The sequence below is a fragment of the Squalius cephalus genome (assembly GCF_949319135.1).
Source record: "Squalius cephalus genome assembly, chromosome: 2".
Taxonomy (NCBI): Eukaryota; Metazoa; Chordata; class Actinopteri; order Cypriniformes; family Leuciscidae; genus Squalius; species Squalius cephalus.
The window spans coordinates 19139607-19161882 of NC_137123.1; the positions used below are offsets into that span (position 1 = coordinate 19139607).

Here is a 22276-nt window from a genome sequence, read left to right on the forward strand (position 1 = left end):
GTAGCCTATTTGTTATTCTAATAATAAAAATATTTATTTGTAATGGTTATGTGCTGATAGCCGATATAGCCTCATATTTGTATTATTATTTGTAGCCTATTTGTATGCATTATTTGTATTATTATACCAGGTGTTTTTGTTCTAAAGTACATTGATTGATTTACATTTATCATCACACCATGTCTGCGACCTGAAATCTTAAAAATGATGCCTTTGGAGGGCATCCAAGGCACGTCCCAATCCAATAGCTTCACATCACAAAGATGGCGTCTGAAAGTGGTTAGTGGTCATTCAATATGTGTAAATGTACATTTTTGACCAACATTATGCCATTACTAGCGAGAAATTACTGTCCTAAATCAGTTTCGTGAGGCACCTTCATGCGCAAACGCTGCCTACAAAGTCAATGCCTGATAAGGCAGCGCGGGAACAAGTCAGCAGCCTAGGTTTTCGGACAAGGCCCATGTTCCAGGTGTAGTGCCGAATTTCTACCCCCGCCAAATTATTACCCCCCTAGTATTGGTAGGTTTAGATTAGTTGTGGGGGAGGGGTTAGGATTAGGGGTGGGGTTAGGATTAGGCAATCAGGTACTGACTTCAACGAGGGGGGTAATAATTTGGCAGGGAGTCGAAATTCGGCACAACACCGGTAAGCCATGATAGCTCCAGGCCGGCGGGTGGCAGTATCGCGTCTGATATGTGTTCTGCCCTACAGCCAGCAAAGAGCAGGACGTTGTGAATCACTCCGGGAAAATAATACGAACCAAACAACAGCGTCCTGGACAAATACGCTTTTTTACATGATGGCAGTTGAGTGAATACTAGAGGATTGTTATCGGCTCCTCTCACGGACAGACTGATCTGTTTTTACGCGTCCCATCACCCGGAGCCGGTTACAGTAGTGTGTGTCAGTGACCCATGAGAAGAAGTGCCTGAAGTGAGTGTGTGTGGTGGTTCTGGTCCTCAGGGATGTGTCATGGCATCGGTTCGGGTGGCAGTGCGGGTCCGGCCCATGAACAGACGGTGAGTGGGTGTCAGACACACTAATAAACTAATAAACCTGCACATAAACATGTCCGAGTGAATGTCGCAAAAGCTGCGGAGTGAAATGCATGACAGTAGTAACGTTAAAGCACAGATATTAAATCCACCTAAAACGAGTGAACTGTATTTATTATTATCATTAGCATTAATAATATATAAAAAATAATATTCCATTCAATTATTTATTTCAGTTTTATTATTAGTATGATATGATTATTTTTGTCCGTTGGGAAGTGTACTTTTTTTTTTTTTTTTTTTTTAACAAAGTGGGATACATATTATCACAAAAAAGAAAGGATAAGAAACTTGAGGTAGAGCGAGGCAATAAAATACATTTTCAAACAATATTTTGGGAAGTGTAGCCTACATGACGCAGGCCAGATACGAACCTGACTGTCTCTGAGAGGACGGTTCCCGCTGCGCCGTGACTCTGACCTCATCTGTGTGCAAGCATGTCCATAATGTTGTCGTCTTATTAGGCTGATAAGTGTGATTTGTCACTGGAGTGTAATTAAAAGAACCAAAGAGATCAAAAAGTGAACCGGATTAAAACGACCCAGTTCTCTTATACGTTTTTATTGTTGTTGTTTTGTTTATTTTTTTGTCAATTATAGTGCTCTCAAATCGATTAATCGTGATTTTAACATAAAAGTTTGTGTATGTATGTACATTGTGTAGATGCGATTAGACGCGATTAATCGATTTGACAGTACATTGTAATAATATACAAATACTATAATATATAAATACTATATATATATATATATATATATATATATATATATATAAACTTGGTAAAGGTTTTAGCATTGCTGTGTGAAAAAAAAAAAATCATTAATTGGAATAATTGGAATAGGTTAAATGGTCTTGAAAAAAATAGTCCCACTTTTATTGTTATATAAAAAATATAGTACAATCATTTCATTAAAATAAAATAAAAATCCATCATTTTTTGACCGACACGGAAACATGGTGCGTTCAAGTCCTCCTGGGAAGTTCGTACGTACGAGGTGGGAAGTCGTGCTTATAACGGCATGTGCGTTCAAGTCACTTTCGTCGGAGCAAGATGGCGGAGTACTTTCTCTTAATTAATTACACAAAAATACAGTAAGATTCTTAAACTCTTGTTCTAGAAAATGAAGAACAAAGAAATGTGCATCAGGTGTACTTTGTATTCTTATGTTTTTAATTAGTTTATGAAGCCACTGCCAGCTCATCGTTATATGTTGCATTGTTATATTATAATACTATCATATTCTGTGTTGGCGATTAGCTAACTGCTCTGTAAATAGACAAGCCTGACAATATCACAGCTAAATACCTTTACGTATTGTGTATTCCGCCATGTTAATCACTGACACGCCCCCTACTCGTACAGATCGGGGCTTAAAGAAAATCCCGAGCTCCCCACTGGTATTTACGACATTGTGGTGGCGTTCATGTGCGTTCAACTCGTAAATACGATCTATACGAGATGACTTGAACGCACCAACAGTACAATAATAAATTGTAAAGTATTTATAAATATTGGTTATTTTATTTACATTTATTTAGCTTTGCATTGTTGCAAATAAAATACTGTAATGTCACAGGCATGATATAGAGTATTTGTAGGGCCCTATAATTTCCGCGATCACGGAATCGCGGACGGAATCGCGGAATTGGCAAATTAACGCGGAATCTAGTGTCAACGCGGAATTTCGCGGAATTTTACATATTTGGAATAAAATTCTGTTTTTGTGTGGGAGAAAAACATATGTCTGAGGAAAATCGCATATTACTTAAAGAACGAGCAGAGAGAGGCCCGGTCGCGCGCGCGTCTTCAAACTGTCTTGCTCTCTCTCACTCCCTCGCGCTTATTAATCTAAATCAATTGAGAATTGACACAATGGTAAAAGATCGGAAGAACGAAGTTTCACGTGGAGCATTCGGATATTTTTTTCCTGAATTACCGCTGGGTGTGAATTGTGCAAAAAAAAATCTTTTTTACCTTGCCTTCTTCTCTGAAAAGCATTCCGCCCATTCAGCTGACATAAAAAACACTTTCAATAAACTAAACAAAACCTATCCAATGATGAAATGTTTTCTGTGTTGACAAATCTTGTGCGATGTCCTAACTGCCGGGATAATCACACAACGCGTAAGTCTGCTAATGATACGTCCGATTCGCGAACTAATGACTCCTTTGAACCGATTCACTTTAATGAATGGTTAAAACAACTGATCTGTCCAACACTGAATCGGTTCGGTGTATAATAAAATCGGTAACACTTTACAAGAAGGTTCCATTTATTAAACTCTAGTTAACTAGATCAGTTAACATTGACTATTAATAAACTGCACTTCTACAGCATTTATTAATCTTTATTAATGTTAATTTCGCCATTTAGTAGCCTACATTATTTAAATGAAAAGTTGTATTTGTTAACATTAGTTAGCTTAATGCACTGTGTGAAGTAACATAATAAAAATACAGGGTTAGGGTTAACTAAGATTAACAAAGATTAATAAATACAGCAACAAATGTATTGCTCGTGGTTCATGTTAGTTAGCCTAATACATTCACTAATGTAAACAAACCAAACCACATTTAACACCTATTAAAATGAGAATTTTGTTTGTTACCTCAATACATTTATTTTATTTGTGTACATTTTAATCATTAACATTAAAAACACTCTTTTTACGACTAAAATAACAGTAAAGGGTAAAAAAAAACTTAATTCCCAAAAATTAAAACGGAAAAAACGGAATTTGCAAAAATTAAAACGGAAAAAACGGAATTTGGGAAAAAATAAAACGGAATTTGGGAAAAAATAAAACGGATTTTATAGGGCCCTATATTTGTATAATAATAATAGATTACAATTGTTGTTATTATTAATAATAATTATAATATTTAAATTGTAAAGTATTGATAATTATTGGTTTTGCCTTTGATTACACAATATACAGCATGTAGAATACAGCAATTTAATGATTAAAGTAATGCGAACGTAAGCCAGAGGTTCTGCTTTCTTTTCTTTCTTTTCTGTTTTCCATCCTAAACTGCTCATAAAAGCATCAAGTTGACAACAGATACCTGGTTTGATCTGTGGATTGGTCTAAATTAAGTCGTCTCCCTCGAGAGTAAATGCATTTTTTACACTGTGCAGATTTACACGGTGTCAATAATAAATTAAGTGCATAAATATGTTTTATTTATGTATTATTGATTTTTGGCCCAGGGAGAAAGACCTGTCTGCCAAATGCATCATCGAAATGGAAGGCAACAAGACCACCATCACCAACTTAAAAGTATGTTGTATTAAGTGACTCTAAATGATTGAGTTCCACAGAAAGTATCATTTTTGTGCTTATTGTGTTGTTGTTTTTCCGCCAGATACCAGATGGAGTGACTGGAGACTCTGTAAGAGAGAGAGCAAAGACCTTCACATATGATTTCTCTTACGACTCGTCGGACGGGAAAAGCGGCAGCTTTGTCTCACAGGAGAAGGTCAGTGGAAACATGAACAGACTGTAGAACTTTTGACATTTGCAGTCATCAGTTTGTTAATTAACCGTAAGCAATTAGTGCACAGGCTGGGCGATTGATATTTATGCGTTTGCCCTGAAATTGCTTAAGCATAATTTAAAAACAAATTAATTAATTAATTAAAAAGAAACCATTTCAACCGAAAAACTGAAGTAAAATAAGTTAAAAATAATCAAGGCATGTTTTCGACACTTTTTTTACTATATGAACACAAGGGAAAAACATAACCACATATAAATTATTGATATAAATGTGATCTTTTAAAAATTCCTGTCGGAGCATGAGCTGGACATTGCCTTCTTTTTTTACTTTTATCTTTAACTGGCAATGCAAATTAATAGAGTTGAATCAGAGTAGTGAATCCACAAATCAGAGACTATTAAAATAGAGACTATTGAATGCAGCATAAGTCGCTTTTACATAAATGTAAAAGAAATCAGTTTTAAAATTCACTTACTTGAAAGATCACAGAACTAGTTTAATTACATGACTTAAAGGGGAACTATGCAGTTTTTTTTTAGCTTAATTTACCTTAACTGAACAGCTTCGGAGTCATTGGAATGGTTATATGACTTTTTTGGGGGTTGAACGGTGGCCGTCTCGCTTCCCCCTAGGGCCTGTGAAAGGAAAAACCACCCTTGCAACTTTGGGCCGGCGGAAAATGTAACGAATTGCTTTACAGCACTGCACACATACACGTTTATATGCGCCGGCTTCTTTGAAAACAAATGCACATGACCAGAGGGAGAAGAAGGGATGGGGGTGAGTCGCGAAAAACAAGTGTTTTTACGACAGTGTTGTCAAATATCTATTCCGAAGCTGTAGGGGGAGCTCTATAGAGAAACCTGCGAGCAAAAAGCGAGAAAACAGCGAAGAAATTGCCAAAGCGCCGCTTTAATGGCCGAATAAATATCATAATCACAATGCGAATTCATTCAAATCTATTGGGAATATTCTATAATTTGCCCCCCAGCTCTAATTGGAGCATTTTTGTAGAAGCATTATTGGTATCAATTCCTCAATAGATGTTTTATTTAAAAGCTCCAGCACCGGTCAAAAGAGAACTTTTTGAATGAATTTGTTCTACCCTGTTTCTGCATTATGAAATAATCAGATCTGATTAGGAACTAATCCTCTTAAGCGTTTGTGTTCAGGACGGTTTGTGCTAAATGTGACAACAATCTTGGGTGTTGTGTTGTACAGTAAAAAACTATAACGTTGGTATTCATGGCTGGTTTCCCAGATGCAGATTAAAACAAATCCTGTGATCGTAAAGGAATTGTAAATGCCCTGCTATTATTAACAGTACAGTTGAGAACATAGCTTGACTTTATGATTAGATTTGAGCTTTTTTCGATACTGTAATGTCACAGGCGTGATATATGTGTGTTTTCAGGTGTTTAAGGATCTAGGCACTGATGTGTTGAAGGCAGCATTTGAAGGATATAACGCCTGCATCTTTGCTTACGGCCAGACGGGATCGGGGAAGTCGCACACCATGATGGGCATGCCTGTAAGCTTTAAGCTCTTTTCTTTTTAGGTTTTGTCATTTCAAACATGCATTAGTAAATCTCTCAGGCTGTTGATTTATCACCCTCGACTGCTTGCAGAATGTGTAATATTGGCTCTGAATCTTGACTTGCTGTGCCGTAGGGTGACGTCGGGCTGATCCCACGGATCTGTGAAGGATTATTTAGCCGGATTTCAGGAATGACTCGGAGAGATGAAGCCTCTTTCCGTACAGAAGTCAGGTAAGTTCAGTTATGTATGAAAATCCTGTGCTGTGCGATAGCTAAAGCATGATAGTTAAACAGCCACTCTTACAGACACAGATTAAAGAGGACCTATTATGCCCTTATACAAAGTCTTGATGTAGTGTTTGGTGTCCACTAGAAGAGGTTTTCATGCTTGAATGTTCAAAAAACACATTATTTTTCACATGTTTGACATTGTTGCAGCACCTCTCTTCCCAGTCTGTCAGTAACGCTCTGTTTAGTTCCTGTCTCTATGAAGCTCCACCTTCTGAAAAGCACAATGTGCTCTGATTGGTCGACTGGACCAGTGTGTTGTGATTGGTCAACCACTTCAAGAATTTTTGTGATGTGTAACGTTCCTTACCATAACCATGAGTTTCAACACACTACTAACTAACTCAACCAAGTCCCTTTATTTGCATATACCTTGGGCGGGAATTACCAGTCCCCTCTCCCGAACTCATGCATTCATTGTTTTAGCCAGTGTTGTTGTGTCCACCCCAACTGACTCAAACAAACAGATTGCAATTCCATTTGGTGCAGCTATGAGCACAGAAATGAGACACTTCATGTTTACGTCTTTAAAGTGAAGACCAGTTGCTGTTTGCATACAGAAAACCTGTTCTTACTCTTACATTTTGGTTATGTTGGAAGCTATTTGGAGATTTACAACGAACGGGTGCGGGACTTGTTAAGGAGAAAGATGGCTAAGACGTATAACCTCAGAGTTAGAGAGCATCCTAAAGAGGGACCCTATGTAGAAGGTAAGACCATGACTTCAAACCTTAACCAAATCAATGCATAAATCATACAAATAGTCACAATTTCAGTAGTCAATACAGTTTTTTCGATTTGCATACTGATTTCAGTGTCATAGCAAAAATGAATATGTTATACATAACACTCCTATAATAAGAAAAAATTAAACATTAATATAAATAATAAATAATTAACCAAAACAGCCTTGTAGCCTTTTAGGAGTGTTTAAGTAAACATTGCTTGTAGTACTAGTTTAAGTAAATACTAATTAATTATTGAGTATAAGTATTGCAATATAAATTACATGAGTATAAATTGTAATTGTAAGTGAATTTTAAGGACATATTAAGAAAATATTAAATATTGAGAAAATATTGCAATCAATATACATATATTACATGAGTATATAAAGTAAATTTTAAATAAATATTGCAGTATCATGTTCACATAAATATTGCAATATTAAGTAAACACTGAGTAAACATTGAGAGTCAATGTTGCAATAGTATTTAAATATTGAGTAAATATTGCAATGTCATGTAAACTTTGAGTGAATATTGCAGTATTATGTGAACTGCATAAACTAAGTAAATTTTGCATTATCATGTAAATATTGAGTAAATATTTCTTAAATTCAAGCACTGAGTAAATATTATAATATTAAGTAAATATTGCAATATTACCGGTATGTAAGTATTGCATATTAAATAGAAAAATATTGCAATCTCATGTAAACATTATGTAAATATTGAATAAATATTGCAATATTAAGTAAATATTGCATTATCTTGTAAATGGTGAGTAAATATTTATAAAATATTGCAATATCAAGTAAACATTGAGTACATTTTTCAATATTGAGTAAATATTTCTTAAATTTAGCAGTATTAAGTAAAAATTGAGTAAATATTATAATATTATGTAAATATTGAAATATTATGTAAATATTGCATATTAAATAGTTAGAAAAATATTGCAATATCATGTAAACATTATGTAAATATTGCAATATTAAGTAAATATTGCATATCTTGTAAATGGTGAGTAAATATTTATAAAATTTTGCAATATCAAGTAAACATTGAGTAATTTTTTCAATATTGAGTAAATATTTCTTACATTTTGCAATATCAAGTAAACATTGAGTAAATATTAAAATATTATGTAAATATTTCACAAATATCGCATATTAAATATTTAGTAAATATTGCAAGAACATCATGTAAACTATGCAAATGTTGCAATATAGTATTGTAATATTATGTCAATATTATGTAAATATTGCAATATTGAGTAAATGTTGCGATGCCATGTAAGCATTAAGTGTTGCAATATTAAGTAAATATATAAACTATTGCAGTTGAAGTTGCATTGGAAGGTGTGTGGATCTCTAGCCCCTGTGAGTCGTGACAGTTGTTCCTCACTGGTTTCAGACCTGTCAAAGCACCTGGTGCAGAACTACAGTGATGTGGAGGAGCTGATGGAGGCGGGAAACATCAACCGCACCACAGCCAGCACCGGCATGAACGACACCAGTAGCCGCTCACACGCCATCTTCACCATCAACTTCACACAGGTGACTCTAACGCATCACACACGGACATGTGGCTTTTTGCCATAGACTGTGCATTTGCATAAACATCCAGCTAAAGAAACGAGATACTAGTAAATGCTATTAAAGCAGTAATATCATACATTTTGTCATCATTCGCTTCTTCTCAGGCTAAGTTTGATGCTGAGATGCCGAGTGAGACGGTCAGTAAGATTCATCTGGTGGATCTGGCAGGAAGCGAGAGGGCCGACGCCACCGGGGCCACTGGTGTCCGGCTCAAAGAGGGCGGCAACATCAACAAATCACTGGTCACTCTGGGAAATGTCATCTCCGCCTTGGGTGAGAGGAACTGTTGTGTGGAACAAATGCCACCGATGTAGTCTCTTTTGATCGGTATTCTGATGGCTCCTTCTGTCTCTGTAGCTGATCTGTCTCAGGAAGGAGGGAACAGTCATTTGAAGAAGAAGCAGGTGTTTGTTCCTTACAGAGACTCGGTGCTCACGTGGCTCCTGAAGGACAGTCTGGGAGGAAACTCAAAAACCATCATGATCGCTAGTGAGGGAGCAATCATGTGACACTCAATCTTGTGTGCACTTCTAAATCTTATGTAAAAAAAAGAGGCCTTTTTAGAGTCATAAAGCATAAAGCAAATGCGATAAACACTGGTGTTCAAAAGTTTGAGGTTGCTAAGATTTTTTTAATGGTTTTGAAATAAGTCTCTTTTGCTCATCAAGGCTGCATTTATTTGATCAAAAACAGTAAAATTGTGAAATATTATTAAAATTAAAAATAACTGTTTTCTATGTGATCATAGCTGCTAATATGCTGATTTGATGCTCAAGAAAAGCATCAAAACATGAAAAAACATGTTTTCAAGATTCTTTGATGAATATAAAGTTCAAAAGAACAGCATTTATTTGTGAAATTTGATCAAAAAATGATCAAATTCTTTAAAAAAATCCTACTGACCCCAAACTTTTGAACCAAAAAGCTTAAAAAAGCAACAACATAAGAATACATACAATGCATAATAACATGAATACAAAGAGTATTTCTGAGGCATATCCCTACTGTGAGATCTTACCATATTTGCAAATATTTTTGTCCAGCGATATCGCCTGCGGACGTCAACTACGGCGAGACACTGAGCACGCTGCGCTATGCTAACCGTGCCAAAAACATCATCAACAAACCCACGATTAATGAAGATTCCAACGTTAGACTTATCCGAGAGCTCCGGGCAGAGATCGTTCGGCTGAAGGCGCTGCTCGTGCAGGGAACTCAGGTCAGAACGTCAACTTGACCGTTGCTATTTACCCTAAATGATTATGAGCCTTTTAATTAGCTTTATATTGGAACTGCCTAATAATCTTAACTTCCTACCGCAGTATCAGTTTTCATTTTCATTTGCTATTATATTGTGTCATTTTCAGATAGCGCTGCTCGATTCCCCCACTGCGTTAAGTATGGAGGTGGAACTGCATCATAATGAAGCCAGGGTAACATACACACTTTCATAATCACATGGCAACCGCTCCTGAACAGCCGTCGCACTGAAGAAGCACTTTCTAAATGTACTCGTTGTCATAAGCTCAAGTCCATAATGTGCTGGACAGTAGGCTAAACGTTCGCTAATACAGGGCTTGATGCTTACTTTTTCCCAAGCAGAACATATGACCTAATTTGAAAAATTTAGGAGATCATAAAGAACTTAAGGGGTGCACTTAAAATTGATCAAATAATAGTTTTTTTTCCTTATTAAAAGGATAAGAGGAGATATTTACAAGCAAAATTATTTAATTTATTTGAATACAAACTAGGTTTCATAGTTTAGGGTTACATAGTATCCCCCCCCCCCCCCCCCATAATATGGGAGTCAATGAAGTCCATCAACTGTTTGGTTACAGTCATTCTTCAAAATATGTTCTTTTGTGTTCAGCAGAAGATAGAAATTATGTTTTTTCTAAACAAAAAAAAATTCCAGATACAGTTTATTTTGTAACTGAAATACCAATAATAATCAGGAAAAAAAATATGTTGTGCATAATGTGGGACTTTTAATTATAAACAAGCCTTAAATACACTGGGACTCTTATTTTGAAATCTTTACTACATCCAGTTACTCATTGAAACATATGAGTGAGATAAAGGCTACATCTGAAAATGTAGCTGACTATCAGGCAGCGTAACGGTTTAATGATCTACAGCAAAATAGAGTGAGCTTTGGTGATAACTAAGCGAATATTTAATTACTATCGTAGTCCTTTCCCGCTAGAAATTATATCAGAAGTGGAAAATGTTGGTCAAAAACATATATTTACACACAAAACTGACTATCATCAATATCAGCAACATTCCCTGTTTAGTAAATCTGGCCCCTGTTGGCAGAAATGTGCAGTATTCATTAATTGTGAACTGCTCTGAAACCATGAGCCTGTAGAACGTGCAACAGTTTTCACTTTGAATGTGCAGCCCTCACATTTATTTAATTACATAAATCATTATTAATTATCACATGAAGCCATATCCTGCTGTCCTGGCTCAAATTTAAGACTTCTTAAAATGATAATACTTTTGTCATACCATTTAAGATATTTAAGACCTTTAAAGACCTTCAATTAATAAAAAAAAAGACTTTTTAAATAACCGTGGGGACCTACTACTACTAAGTAGTTTGCCCACATCTATTTTTAGTCGCAAATGCGAGTGAAATTCTTGCACTGTCAAGCCATGTAATAAATGCTGTGTATTGTCTATCAAATGAACTATAACAGGCCCAGTATACTTTGTGATGAAATCAAATGTAGGCGTTTGGCAGGATATGAAACACACACACACACACACACAGTCTTGAGCATGTTTTTCTGTCGCAGGTGTTGGAGTTGACCAAGGAATGGACGAACAAATGGAATGAAACCCAGAACATCCTGAAGGTTTGTCGCAGTGATCACACAGCTGTCACACCAGCGCTAATGTGTGTCTCCTCATGCACTGAACAAGACGCTGAGTGCTTATGATGTGTGTGTTGAACAGGAAGAAACTCTTGCTCTGAGGAAGGAGGGAATTGGAGTGATCCTGGACTCAGAGCTGCCTCATCTTATCGGGATTGATGATGATCTTCTCAGCACCGGCATCATTCTCTATCATTTAAAGGTAATGAACATTAGAGTTTGTGCCGTCAGCTCTAATTTTCACCTGCCACTGCATCTACATGTGTTCATCAGCCTGTAGCTCACAGTAAGAGTGTGTATTGAGTGAATGTGATTGGCTTGTGTTTGTTTACAGGAGGGAAGGACGTACGTTGGCCGTGATGACGCCACTAATGAACAGGACATCAGTGAGTTTGCAGTCCTATGTGTTTTCATTGATTGAACTCTCTCTCCTTCAGTTCAGTTACTGAAAATAGTTTTTCTTGTCTTTCCATTTAAACATCCTATGCATCATATCATGTAATTTATCCTGAAATAAAATTGAATACATTTTTGTTACTTTAGATTTCTTTCAATTTCATGTGAATTCCACATCCTTAAATATCCTTAAAGGGATACTTTACCGATTAGCATTAAGCTTTGTATCAGTAGAAACCCGGTTGTATTTTCGAATGACCGTGCTTCCCTCCCTCATGTCCCCCTGAGACGAGAGATTTCTGTATTGTGTGTCTGGAAAAAAAACTCAGATGACGCAAAAATCGTCATCGGAGGCTTTTTGGCCCGAGGCAAGAGACTACAGCCAGTAGGAGGAGCTCGTTCCGCATGTTTTCAACCCACCCATAGGGGGATCTCACGATAAAATGTCATCTTTCTTAGTTTCGAGTCGACTAGTAGCCTAGTTGTATCATTTCTTCCGATACTGCCCTCTGTAACCGGTAGGCGTGGCTTGGGAGTGGCCTCGTAGGGCAGCGAAGCAAGTGCATTCTGGGAGTTGTTGTCTTTCATCCACATGAGCCAAAAATACATTTTCTGGCTTTTCTCAGTCTAGAAGGCACCAACTTCTAAAATAATTTCACATTTCTACTACATAAATGACCCAATTTAAATACACATTCATCTTTTCCAGCGGTGAAATATCCCTTTAATATTGAAAGTATAATTCTGCATCCTGTTTGCTGCCTAAATTGAACTTCAGATTGAATTGAAATGCAATTTTTGATTGGCACAACTCTGTTATTATCATTCATAAAGCCTGTGTAAATGTTTCTCTCTCTCTCTCTCTCTCTCTCTCTCTCTCTCTCTCTCTCTCTCTCTCTCTCTCTCTCTCTGTGTGCAGTTCTTCATGGTCTGGGTCTGGAGAGTGAGCACTGTCTGATAGAGAATCGGAACGGAACGGTCACTCTCATTCCTCTGAATGACGCTCAGTGTTCGGTCAATGGAGTTCAGATCACTGAGAACTGTCAGCTCAACCAAGGTCACATATATATAAATAATAAAACCATTTTCTCACATTTCAAACTACAATCTAGACATCAGATAGATCGCTCAATACAGCGTGAAATCAACAAAATGTCAGGTTTTATTTTTTGCGACCCTGCATAATTCAGAACAGAATTCTGAACATTGGATAAAGCTAGGCTCAAAATTCGTGTTTAATTTTGGTGACATATTAAAGTTTTTACAGAGGAGATTTTAGATCTCTTATTATCTCTCCATAAATCAGAAAATACTGTCAACAGCCAGAAACAAAAAAACATTTTCACCATGTTTTTAGGAATAAAATGTAATATAAATCAGGCGAATTATACATGAACAAACCCCTCTGAAATAACCTTCAGAATATAAATGGGAATAAAACTAGTTTAAGTGGAGCTTTGTAGTTCAGTACTGGTGAAAAACTCATTTTGAGAAAACAGCCTTCGAAGATATGTATTGTAATTGAATCCTACAGATAGATAAAGTGTTATAAAATTAACTCTTAAATGTGTATTATGTTTTTGTGGCCACTAGTCTAAAAGACGTGTTATGAATGCAAAATAGCATTCATAAAATTCCCAAAATCTCAAAATTGACCAGTGCATGAAAAAGCAGTAGTTTCGCTTTAGTGTCTTTCCTTAAACAGCACTTTAATAAGTGCATTTGTGTTTCTCAGGTGCTGTCATTCTCCTCGGCAGAACCAATATGTTCAGATTTAATCATCCTAAAGAGGCGGCTAAACTACGAGAGAAGAGAAAGGTGAGAGAAATTCACACATGAAACTTCAGCATTAGACACACGTTTGTTGAAGTCAGTGTGAAACAAAAGTTGCGATAGTCTTTTTTCCCCCTATTGTGACGTATGTCTAAGTGAAACGGCAGCTTGAACAAGAACAAATGTAGGGCGGGACTTGATTTAGTCCATGGGGAATTGATTGGGTGGTTGTGGTTTGCTATTGGTGGATCTCATGTGAGTGACAGGTGGCCCCGCCCTCACGCCAGTAAACGCATCATCAGAGAAGAAAGGAGATGAGCTGCAAGAGGGAGAGGAAGTTATTTTGATTAAAGATTACGAGGCACATGAATTAAAAAAAAATGATATGCCCAGATTTATAATAAATTGCAATATTCCATAAAATAAATAAGAATTGTCAATTTTGATTACATGGTGACTTTAATGCTCTTCCTGTTCTCCAGAGCGGCCTCCTAACCAGTCTGAGCTTATCCATGTCTGATCTGTCCAAATCCTGTGAAAACCTCTCCACAGTCATGCTGTATAACCCTGGGTAAGCCATCGCCTGTGTGTGTGTGTGTGTACCTGTGCGTTAGAGCGAGTGGTAGCTTCCTCTTCCTCAGCCCTCCTCCCTCTCTTCCTTCCCAGGAGCCTCCTCTTCCCTCCTCTCTCCATCCTCCACTCTCTTCATGCCCTCCGGCGCCATTGCTGGTACCGCTGATGCCCAGTGCATTAAAACAGCAGACAAAAACACTAATTCAAACCCCGCTTGCCAGATCACCAGAGACCCTTCCCCAAAAACAGCCACTAGGGATGCACGAGATATCAGTGACCATATTGGTATTTACCAATGCAGGATAATGCGCATATTTAGAAGTCTTCTTAAATTATGAATTGGACAAGTACACAATAAAGACCACCAACAGCCAATAAAATGTTGGTATATCCACTAGTGTTCAAGAGTTCGGTATCAGTAAGATATTTTTTTATTTATTATTAATAATATTCAGCAAGGATGCATTGTATTGCTCAAAAGTGACAGTAAAAACAAAAAATATATATTTCAAATAAATTCTGTTCTTTTAACCTATCTATTCATCAAAGAATCCTGGAAATGTATCACGGTTTCCGCAAAAATATGAAGCAGCACTTTTGTTTTCAACATGATAATAATAAAAATGTTTCTTGACCAGCAAATCAGCATATTAGAAAGATTATGTTTACAAGAGGCTGTATACCAATTTTTTGAGAATCGTTCCAGATGTTGCACCGTAATGATTGATTTTAATCTAAACTATTGCCAGTGGTTTGATTTGGTTAGTAATGGATGAAAATAATTACATTTTTTACAATTAAAACAGTGTTTTTTTTCAACAGTACTAAATACATATGCATCAATTTTGCTGTACATATTTTAATATTTTAATGCCTGATTTCAAGCATGTATAATTTTAGGCTGGACACGGCTGCTCTAGTGAGAACACATGTTTACAATAATAAAAAACACCATAGATTTATCGACTATAAACTTTTTTATATATATATATATCGATGCATCCCTAGTAAACAACAAAACGCATGTTGTCTTTTTGCATTGTCAGATTAATAGAAGGATGCACAGTAGAAATGAGTTTTATGATGGTTTTGTTGGTGAGGTTCTGATCTGCGATCGCGCATGATGATTGGCCTGTAAAACCCTTAACAGTTGTGATGTCATGACGGATCATGAATCTGGGCGATGACCTGCTACTACACCAACTTCATGTCATGAATGAACGCCAACCACTCCATTTTTACACAACTAAGTGTTTATTTTAATATTTAGAGCTGTTCATCATTTACTCTTTTGAATTGTATTTAATTCAATTAACTCAGACTAATAGCTAGGATTTGTGCAGCGGTATTTGGTAACATTTCCTCTTTCTGAACTTCTTCATGGCAGTCTCTTCACTGAAAAGGGTCCCATCTTTCTCAGGTAGAACCAAAGCACAACTAGTGTTCTCATGTTAACTGTCGTGTTATTTATATATATATATTAATCATCAGTATGTGTGGGTTCAGTCTCTGCATTTCTCGTTCATCATGCTTGTGAGGAGCACATCATCATCTTCATAATACTTTAGTTGAACGTGTGTCTTCATCTTTTTTTTTTTTTTTTTTTTTGTGTATTCTGCAGCATGTGCTTATAGTTGCAGCGCATGCATTGTGACTGATGGATGCTCATAATAATGCAGACCCTCATCCCATGCGCTGGTGTGAGTTTGCTGTGGTGTGTGTGTCTGTGTGTGTGTGTGTGTGTGTGTGTGTGTGTGTGTGTTCTAAAGGTGGAAACTAATTATGTCTTAAATGTTCCAGACTGGAGTTTGAGAGGCAGCAAAGAGAAGAACTGGAAAAACTGGAAACTAAAAGGTGTGTCTTGTGACTTCTCAAATATTAATACATGCAAAACACTTCAGTGAAACGTAATTGACATAATGCAGTCCTGCCCGCTAATTTACAGGTAATTTAGCATTTTATACAAATTAACTTACGCAAATACACTAACTTATCGGTAACACTAAATAAGCAATACTTCTACGGCATTTATTAATCTTAGTTAATATTAATATCTACATTTACTAATATATATTTCAAAACTGATAACATTAGTTTACTGTACTGTGAACTAACATGAACAAATTGTATTTTTATAAAAGTCTTTATAAAAGCTTTTAACATTGTTTATATGTCTATGTGGTGTTTTTAATATGTTTTAAGACAAACCATGTGTAAATTCGATCATAGTATTTTCTCCTAAAAACTGCAGTGAACCAAAGACAGTCTCAAAAACACGGTTTGAAATCGCTGGTGTTTCTGACGTCACAAACTACCTTGTAACCAATCAGATCAATGTGTGATCGTCAACGAGTGGATCTCTGAGCTGGTGTGAGTGAGTGGAGGCGGGGCTAATTTGCATATTCATAGAACCGCGTATATTAAATGAGGCAAGGGTGTAGAGTTATATTCAAGCTATTTTAAGGGATGAAGACAAAAGGGAAACTTTTAAATATGTCATTTTGGTGATTTTAAGGGATAAAATTATTGACTACAGTGGGACTTTAACTAACATTAACAAAATGCTGTAAAAATATGTTAACAAATGAGAAAGTGTTTCCAAATGATCAAAAGCGAGCTGCATCAATACATCTACAGTGATATATAGCGGAATCTCATGGTATATACTTTGCAAATTCTAATAAAAATCATGCAAAATACAGACTTATGGATATGTAATATATATTTATGACTGGTAAATTTTCAATTTCACCCACTACTGCTTAATTTTGGGCCCTGGCCTGTCATTTCACCATCCTTCCCTTTGTTTTTCTTGGTCCAGGCGGCTGATAAAAGAGATGGAGGAGAAGCAGAAGTGTGAGAAGGCGGAGCTTGAGCGCATGCAGCAGGAGGTGGCGTCTCAGAGGAAGGAGTCCGAGCAGGTGCAGCTGCGCATACGCAGACAGGAGGAGAGCCTGCGCAGACGCAGTCAGGACATCGAGAGCCGCCTCAGGGACTTGATCGCTGAGAAAGAGCGATTCCAGGTCAGACTCCGTTTGGATTGTTAACAAGACAATAATATTTTATTGCCATAATGATGGAATTCTTCTGTTCTTCCTGCTGATAAAATCATAACAGTTATTTCTCCACAAGGCAACACATAAATGCATTAATTTGTACTTGGGTAAGTTTTTGCCTTGCCATTTCCACACCAAGAGCCAAAATTCACCTCAGACAAGAGTTTAAATCGAAACAGTGCTTTCTTATAAACCATTTTTTGAATGTCAAGGCAGACTTCTTTATGCTAATGTCTGTTTTGTTCAGGAGGAGAGACACAGAGAGCAGAAGGAGCAGGAACAGCAGAAGCAGAGGAGATTACATCCGAAGCAGAAGCTGGAGGAGAAGGAGGTGCAGGAGGAAGATCTGGAGGAGGAAGAAAAGACTCAGGCCCAGCGAGAGCAAGCAGAACAAACCGAGCTCTTCCGTGAGCTGGAGCGGCTCAAGAGAGAGCGGGAGGAGCAGGCCGTCAAACTCCAGCTAGAACGCAGGTGAGAAAGAAAAAGACTTTGCTGTTAATGCCTGACTTGGAAAATATTTTTAATTATTCAACTAGTCTCAGTATAAGAGTGAAAGCAATCCAAACTAAATTGCAGAAAAGCTTTGTTTTTAATTATTTAAAAATGTAAATCATTTATTGTTTTGTTTTTTTTACTTTACAAAATACAACTAATAATAATATGAGTAGTAGTATAAATTATTTTATTTAATTATTATAATATATTAAATAATTAAATATATATTTATATTTAAATGTAGTGTTATGTAAAAGTAAATTTAAGTAATAAAACTATTATAAGTATAATCATATTATTTTAAAATGTATATACACAGTAATATTAGTATCACATAATATTATAAATTATTCAATTAAATTAAGTTATTTATAAAAAATAACAATTATGTGTGTTTGATTTAATTATTTGTCGTTACTTTTATTTGTTAAAGTTATAATCATTATAAAGTTATATTGGAAATGTTGTATTATAAAGATATCATACATTTAAAAATGTATTTAAATTTGGATTTTTTTTAATATATGGAGTGCCTACTTTTGCAAGCGTGTCGGACTGAATGTCTTCCAGGCGTCTTGAGGAGCGTGAGAAGGAGCAGCTGAGTCTGGTGGGGCGTCTGGAGGAGCAGCTGAGGGAGCGCAGCGAGGAGGCGTCTGTCCTGCTCACTCCTGACGAAGCTCGACGACTGGAGGAGGAGAGGCGGGCGCTCACCGAGCTCAGGGAGGAGCTGCTCAGAGCCAAGGAGGCGCGCATCGATGGAGAGGAGGAGAGCGGGGAGGAGGCCCGCAGGAGCGCGCAGGCAGGCTATGAACATTTCAAGCAGACGCAAGTGGAGGAGCTGGGTTTGCTGGAGGAGTCGCTGATCCAGCAGGAGGAGCGACTGGAACGGGAGGTGGCCAATGAGCGCACGTCTCTCGGCCTGTTGCTGCACGCGCACAAGGACAAACAGAGACAGGTAGAGCTGTCCGTATTTCAAAAGCTCACTGAAACCAGAGGGAAACGGATTCGAACAGGCCTGTTATTTGGGGTCGTTTTTAATTGTTTATTATCTAGAGAGTGTTGTGTTTAAAGGGTTGGTTCACCCAAAATTATAATTCTGTCATTAATTACTCACCCTCATGTTGTTCCAAACCCGTAAGACCTTCGTTCATCTTCGGAACACGAATTAAGATATTTTTGATGAAATCCGAGAGGTTTCTGAACCACCCATAAGCAGCAACGTCATTGCAACTTTCAAGGCCCAGAAAGTTATTAATGATATTGTTAAAATAGTCCATGTGACTACAGGGGTTTAACCTTAATGCTATGAAGCTTTTTTGCGCAAAACCCCCTAAAATAACGACTTTATTCAACAATCTCTTCTCTTCCATGTCATTCTCCTACACTGTTGATGTAGTGTTAACTGCAGCGCTTCCTGGTTCTATGTCAGAACGTAGGCTTATTATTGGAGACAGAATTTTCACTGAACTACTGTAGTCACATGGACTATTTTAATGATGTCTTTACTACCTTTCTGGGCCTTGAAAGTTGCAATGACGTTGCTGCCTATGAGAGAGACAGAAACTTCTCGGATTTCCTCAAAAATATCGTAATTTGTTTTCCGAAGATGAACGAAGGTCTTACGGGGTTGGAACGACATGAGGGTGAGTTATTACTGACAGAATTGAACTTTTTGGGTGAATTAACCTTTTAACTATTGGGATAATAGTGTGGCACTTAAATACTGTTTAATATGGTAACATTAATATGGTAATGTTGGTGATTTTTATTTTTTCTTAATTTTTATTTCTTTCTTGTTATTTTTCTTTGAATGAAACATGAAATAGTGTGATCTGTGAAGGCCAGATCTCGAACAAATGACTCTTTTACTCTCTTGTAGCCCTATTCCTGAAACAAATTACTAATATGTGTGAGTCATAATAATGAGTCATAATAAATAGTTCACTAAGATGAGTTACCGGTTTGAATCAGTCTGAAAAAGTGAACAATTTAAAGCATTAGCAGAAAGAAAATTTCTTTCAAATGTGAGTAAATAGAACTTTATAGCCAAAAAATAAAAATAACCAAAATAATTAAATCAAATCAATATTAGATTTAAAATGGAATGGAATCTGGCGATTCGCTGCGTCTCATCCTGTTCTCCTCTTTGCAGGTCCGTGACGCGATGGACCGTGGCGTTCAGGACGTGTCCTCTCTGGGTCAGGAGGAGGCTCTGATCCAGCAGGCCGAACACAGGCTGCAGTTTAAAGAGAGACAGCTCCTATCTCTCCGTGAGAAACAGCTCCCCGCTGTCTCCGAGGAGCGCCAGAGAGCCAGCGAGCTCCTGGAGCGAGCGAGAGGGGGAACAGGCTCTCCTGCTTTGGACAGAAGTTCAGAAGAAATGGACAAAGAACTGGACGAGACTCTGTATCAGGTAACACTCTCAAAACTCTGGTCCGTCAGATGGACTCATGCTCAGATGGACGCTGCTCGGCCAGAATAAGCTGCAGTGTTTTCCGTTATTTGAAATAACTTAAAGGCAGGGTATAGGTGATTTGTTCCAGAGACATTTTTTGTTATGCTGGTTGAAAGTCCACATCCTGATAGCAATCACTACATTAAGTGGTCTAAATGTATTTATATGTATATATATCATCTGTGGAAGCGTAGGACCATAAAATGTTTGTTCAATCATTGAATTTGGTCCGAATGCAATGACACGATGTCCTACCTGCCTATCAGCGTATGTATTTCCACACCTCATCATATCACACGTCATCAGTGCGTTTAATGCTATGCAGAGTTAGACAGACGTCAGTCACTGAGCAGCGCAAACGAAACACCAGCCGCCTTTTACAGTTGCTCCTGAACCAAAACAACCAGCTGATGCTGCTTTCACTTCACACCATAACTGCTGTAATTTGGAAGAGATGGAAACCTGTGACGTTATACTTTCAGTTCATGATTTTTTTTTATGCAATTTATGCGTTTCTGTGTCAACACTATCAATGCTGAAATGAATCTGCAGCAGTCAGGTGATACAGGTCAGAGCTCTTTAAGTTGTTTGTTCATTATTATTGTAATGTTATTTGCTTTGAGATATGAAGTAGTTTAACGCCGTCTCTCGTGGCGTGTTTATGTGTTTTTAAGGAGGCGTGGCTTTGGAGACGCTCTGAATGGAGGGTGGGATCTCGTGCTTTCAAAGCTAACTCGCTAATTGCTAGCCTTCTCCGAAAGTTGCCTACCCTAGCTTTAAACTTTTACGAAATTTCGAAATGTTGTCTTGGTTGAAGTTGAAGTACTAAAATTATTAAAACTACAACTGAAATGAAAATAAAGCTAAATAGAAATATTAAAAACTAATAAAAGTAACAAAAGCACAAAATTACTAAAAGCTAAAATTTTACTAAAACTGAAAATCTAAAAAAGAAAAGCTAATTCAAAATATTAAATACTATAAGTAAGGGATAATCCACGGCTAGCCATGCATTAAAGAATTTTAATGCACGACGTAGAGGCGAAGAACCACCCGACGCGAAGCGGAGGGTGGTTGCCTCTACGAAGTGCATTAAAATTCTTTAATGCATGGCTAGCCGTGGATTATCCCGCTTATACCTTGGTTATTTGCCAAGTTAAAAATAAGTTAAAGCTGTAACTGATGTTTACAGTGTAATTTTTTAACAGACGTGTAAAAATGACGGTTATTTCTTAAGTTTAGGCTCGTCAGTTCTTGCACTCCGTCCGCTTTAAATAAAGTAGAGCCATCGGATTGCTTTTATTTGAATGAATTCACATTTATTTAAATTCATTATTAAAAGAGAGAGACAGAGAACTGAAGGAGAAGGAACAGAGAGAGAGAGAGAGAGAGAGAGAGAGAGAGATGCGTGCGCGAGTTAACGTTACCTGTGTGCGTCGATCTCTTCTTTAAAGTCTAGCAGCTACAGTCCCCTCGTTGCTTAAGCCTACCTAAACGTTTTCATATGCGTCTCTCACTCTGCTTGCAAGTGTATCTGTGTTACTATGGTTACCAATGTAGCGGATTAATTTCGAACTGTAATCAAACTGACTGGAACTACCTGTGCATTAAACGGTTTTACTGCACACCTTCCAGCCAATCAGAATCGAGTATTTAAACAGCCCATGGTATAATAGTATATAAATTATACAAAAATATTTTTGTGAATTTAGAAACATGACAGAAGTTCAGCTGTTTTTAAAACTGTCTAGCTTGTCCATGATTTTTGTCCTGTTTTTCCAACAAGTAGTGGTTTAGTCAGTGTGGCAAAACACAACTTCATTGAAATGAATCAGTTCCAAAAAACTGAAATCATTAGAGTCATCATTCTTTTTTCCTACAAATCCCAGCATGGCATTTGAGCAAACTCCTCTAGTACAGACATGAATGATAAT

General features: G+C 37.1%; 1 protein-coding gene across 4 annotated transcripts in view; it reads left to right on the plus strand.

Annotated features, from left to right (window-relative positions):
* Positions 1–687: 687 nt before the first annotated feature.
* The window catches only part of kif16ba (kinesin family member 16Ba), a 30188-nt gene continuing 8599 nt past the window's right edge, over positions 688–22276 (plus strand). For 2 of the 4 annotated variants that reach the window (XM_079864171.1, XM_079864170.1), the window contains exons 1-24: positions 717–1022; positions 4271–4340; positions 4426–4539; positions 5975–6091; positions 6232–6329; positions 6987–7096; positions 8525–8667; positions 8814–8982; positions 9067–9198; positions 9753–9928; positions 10077–10142; positions 11517–11576; positions 11677–11796; positions 11929–11980; positions 12910–13047; positions 13726–13808; positions 14246–14334; positions 14430–14492; positions 15724–15756; positions 16137–16190; positions 17158–17359; positions 17640–17863; positions 18458–18842; positions 20040–20300. In XM_079864171.1, the coding sequence (XP_079720297.1) occupies positions 976–1022; positions 4271–4340; positions 4426–4539; positions 5975–6091; positions 6232–6329; positions 6987–7096; positions 8525–8667; positions 8814–8982; positions 9067–9198; positions 9753–9928; positions 10077–10142; positions 11517–11576; positions 11677–11796; positions 11929–11980; positions 12910–13047; positions 13726–13808; positions 14246–14334; positions 14430–14492; positions 15724–15756; positions 16137–16190; positions 17158–17359; positions 17640–17863; positions 18458–18842; positions 20040–20300 (3006 nt within the window). In that variant the 5' untranslated portion in view covers positions 717–975. Of the gene's footprint in view, positions 1023–4270; positions 4341–4425; positions 4540–5974; positions 6092–6231; positions 6330–6986; positions 7097–8524; positions 8668–8813; positions 8983–9066; positions 9199–9752; positions 9929–10076; positions 10143–11516; positions 11577–11676; positions 11797–11928; positions 11981–12909; positions 13048–13725; positions 13809–14245; positions 14335–14429; positions 14493–15723; positions 15757–16136; positions 16191–17157; positions 17360–17639; positions 17864–18457; positions 18843–20039; positions 20301–22276 lie in introns of all 4 variants that reach the window. The other 2 variants (XM_079864172.1, XM_079864173.1) reach the window with 2 other exon arrangements.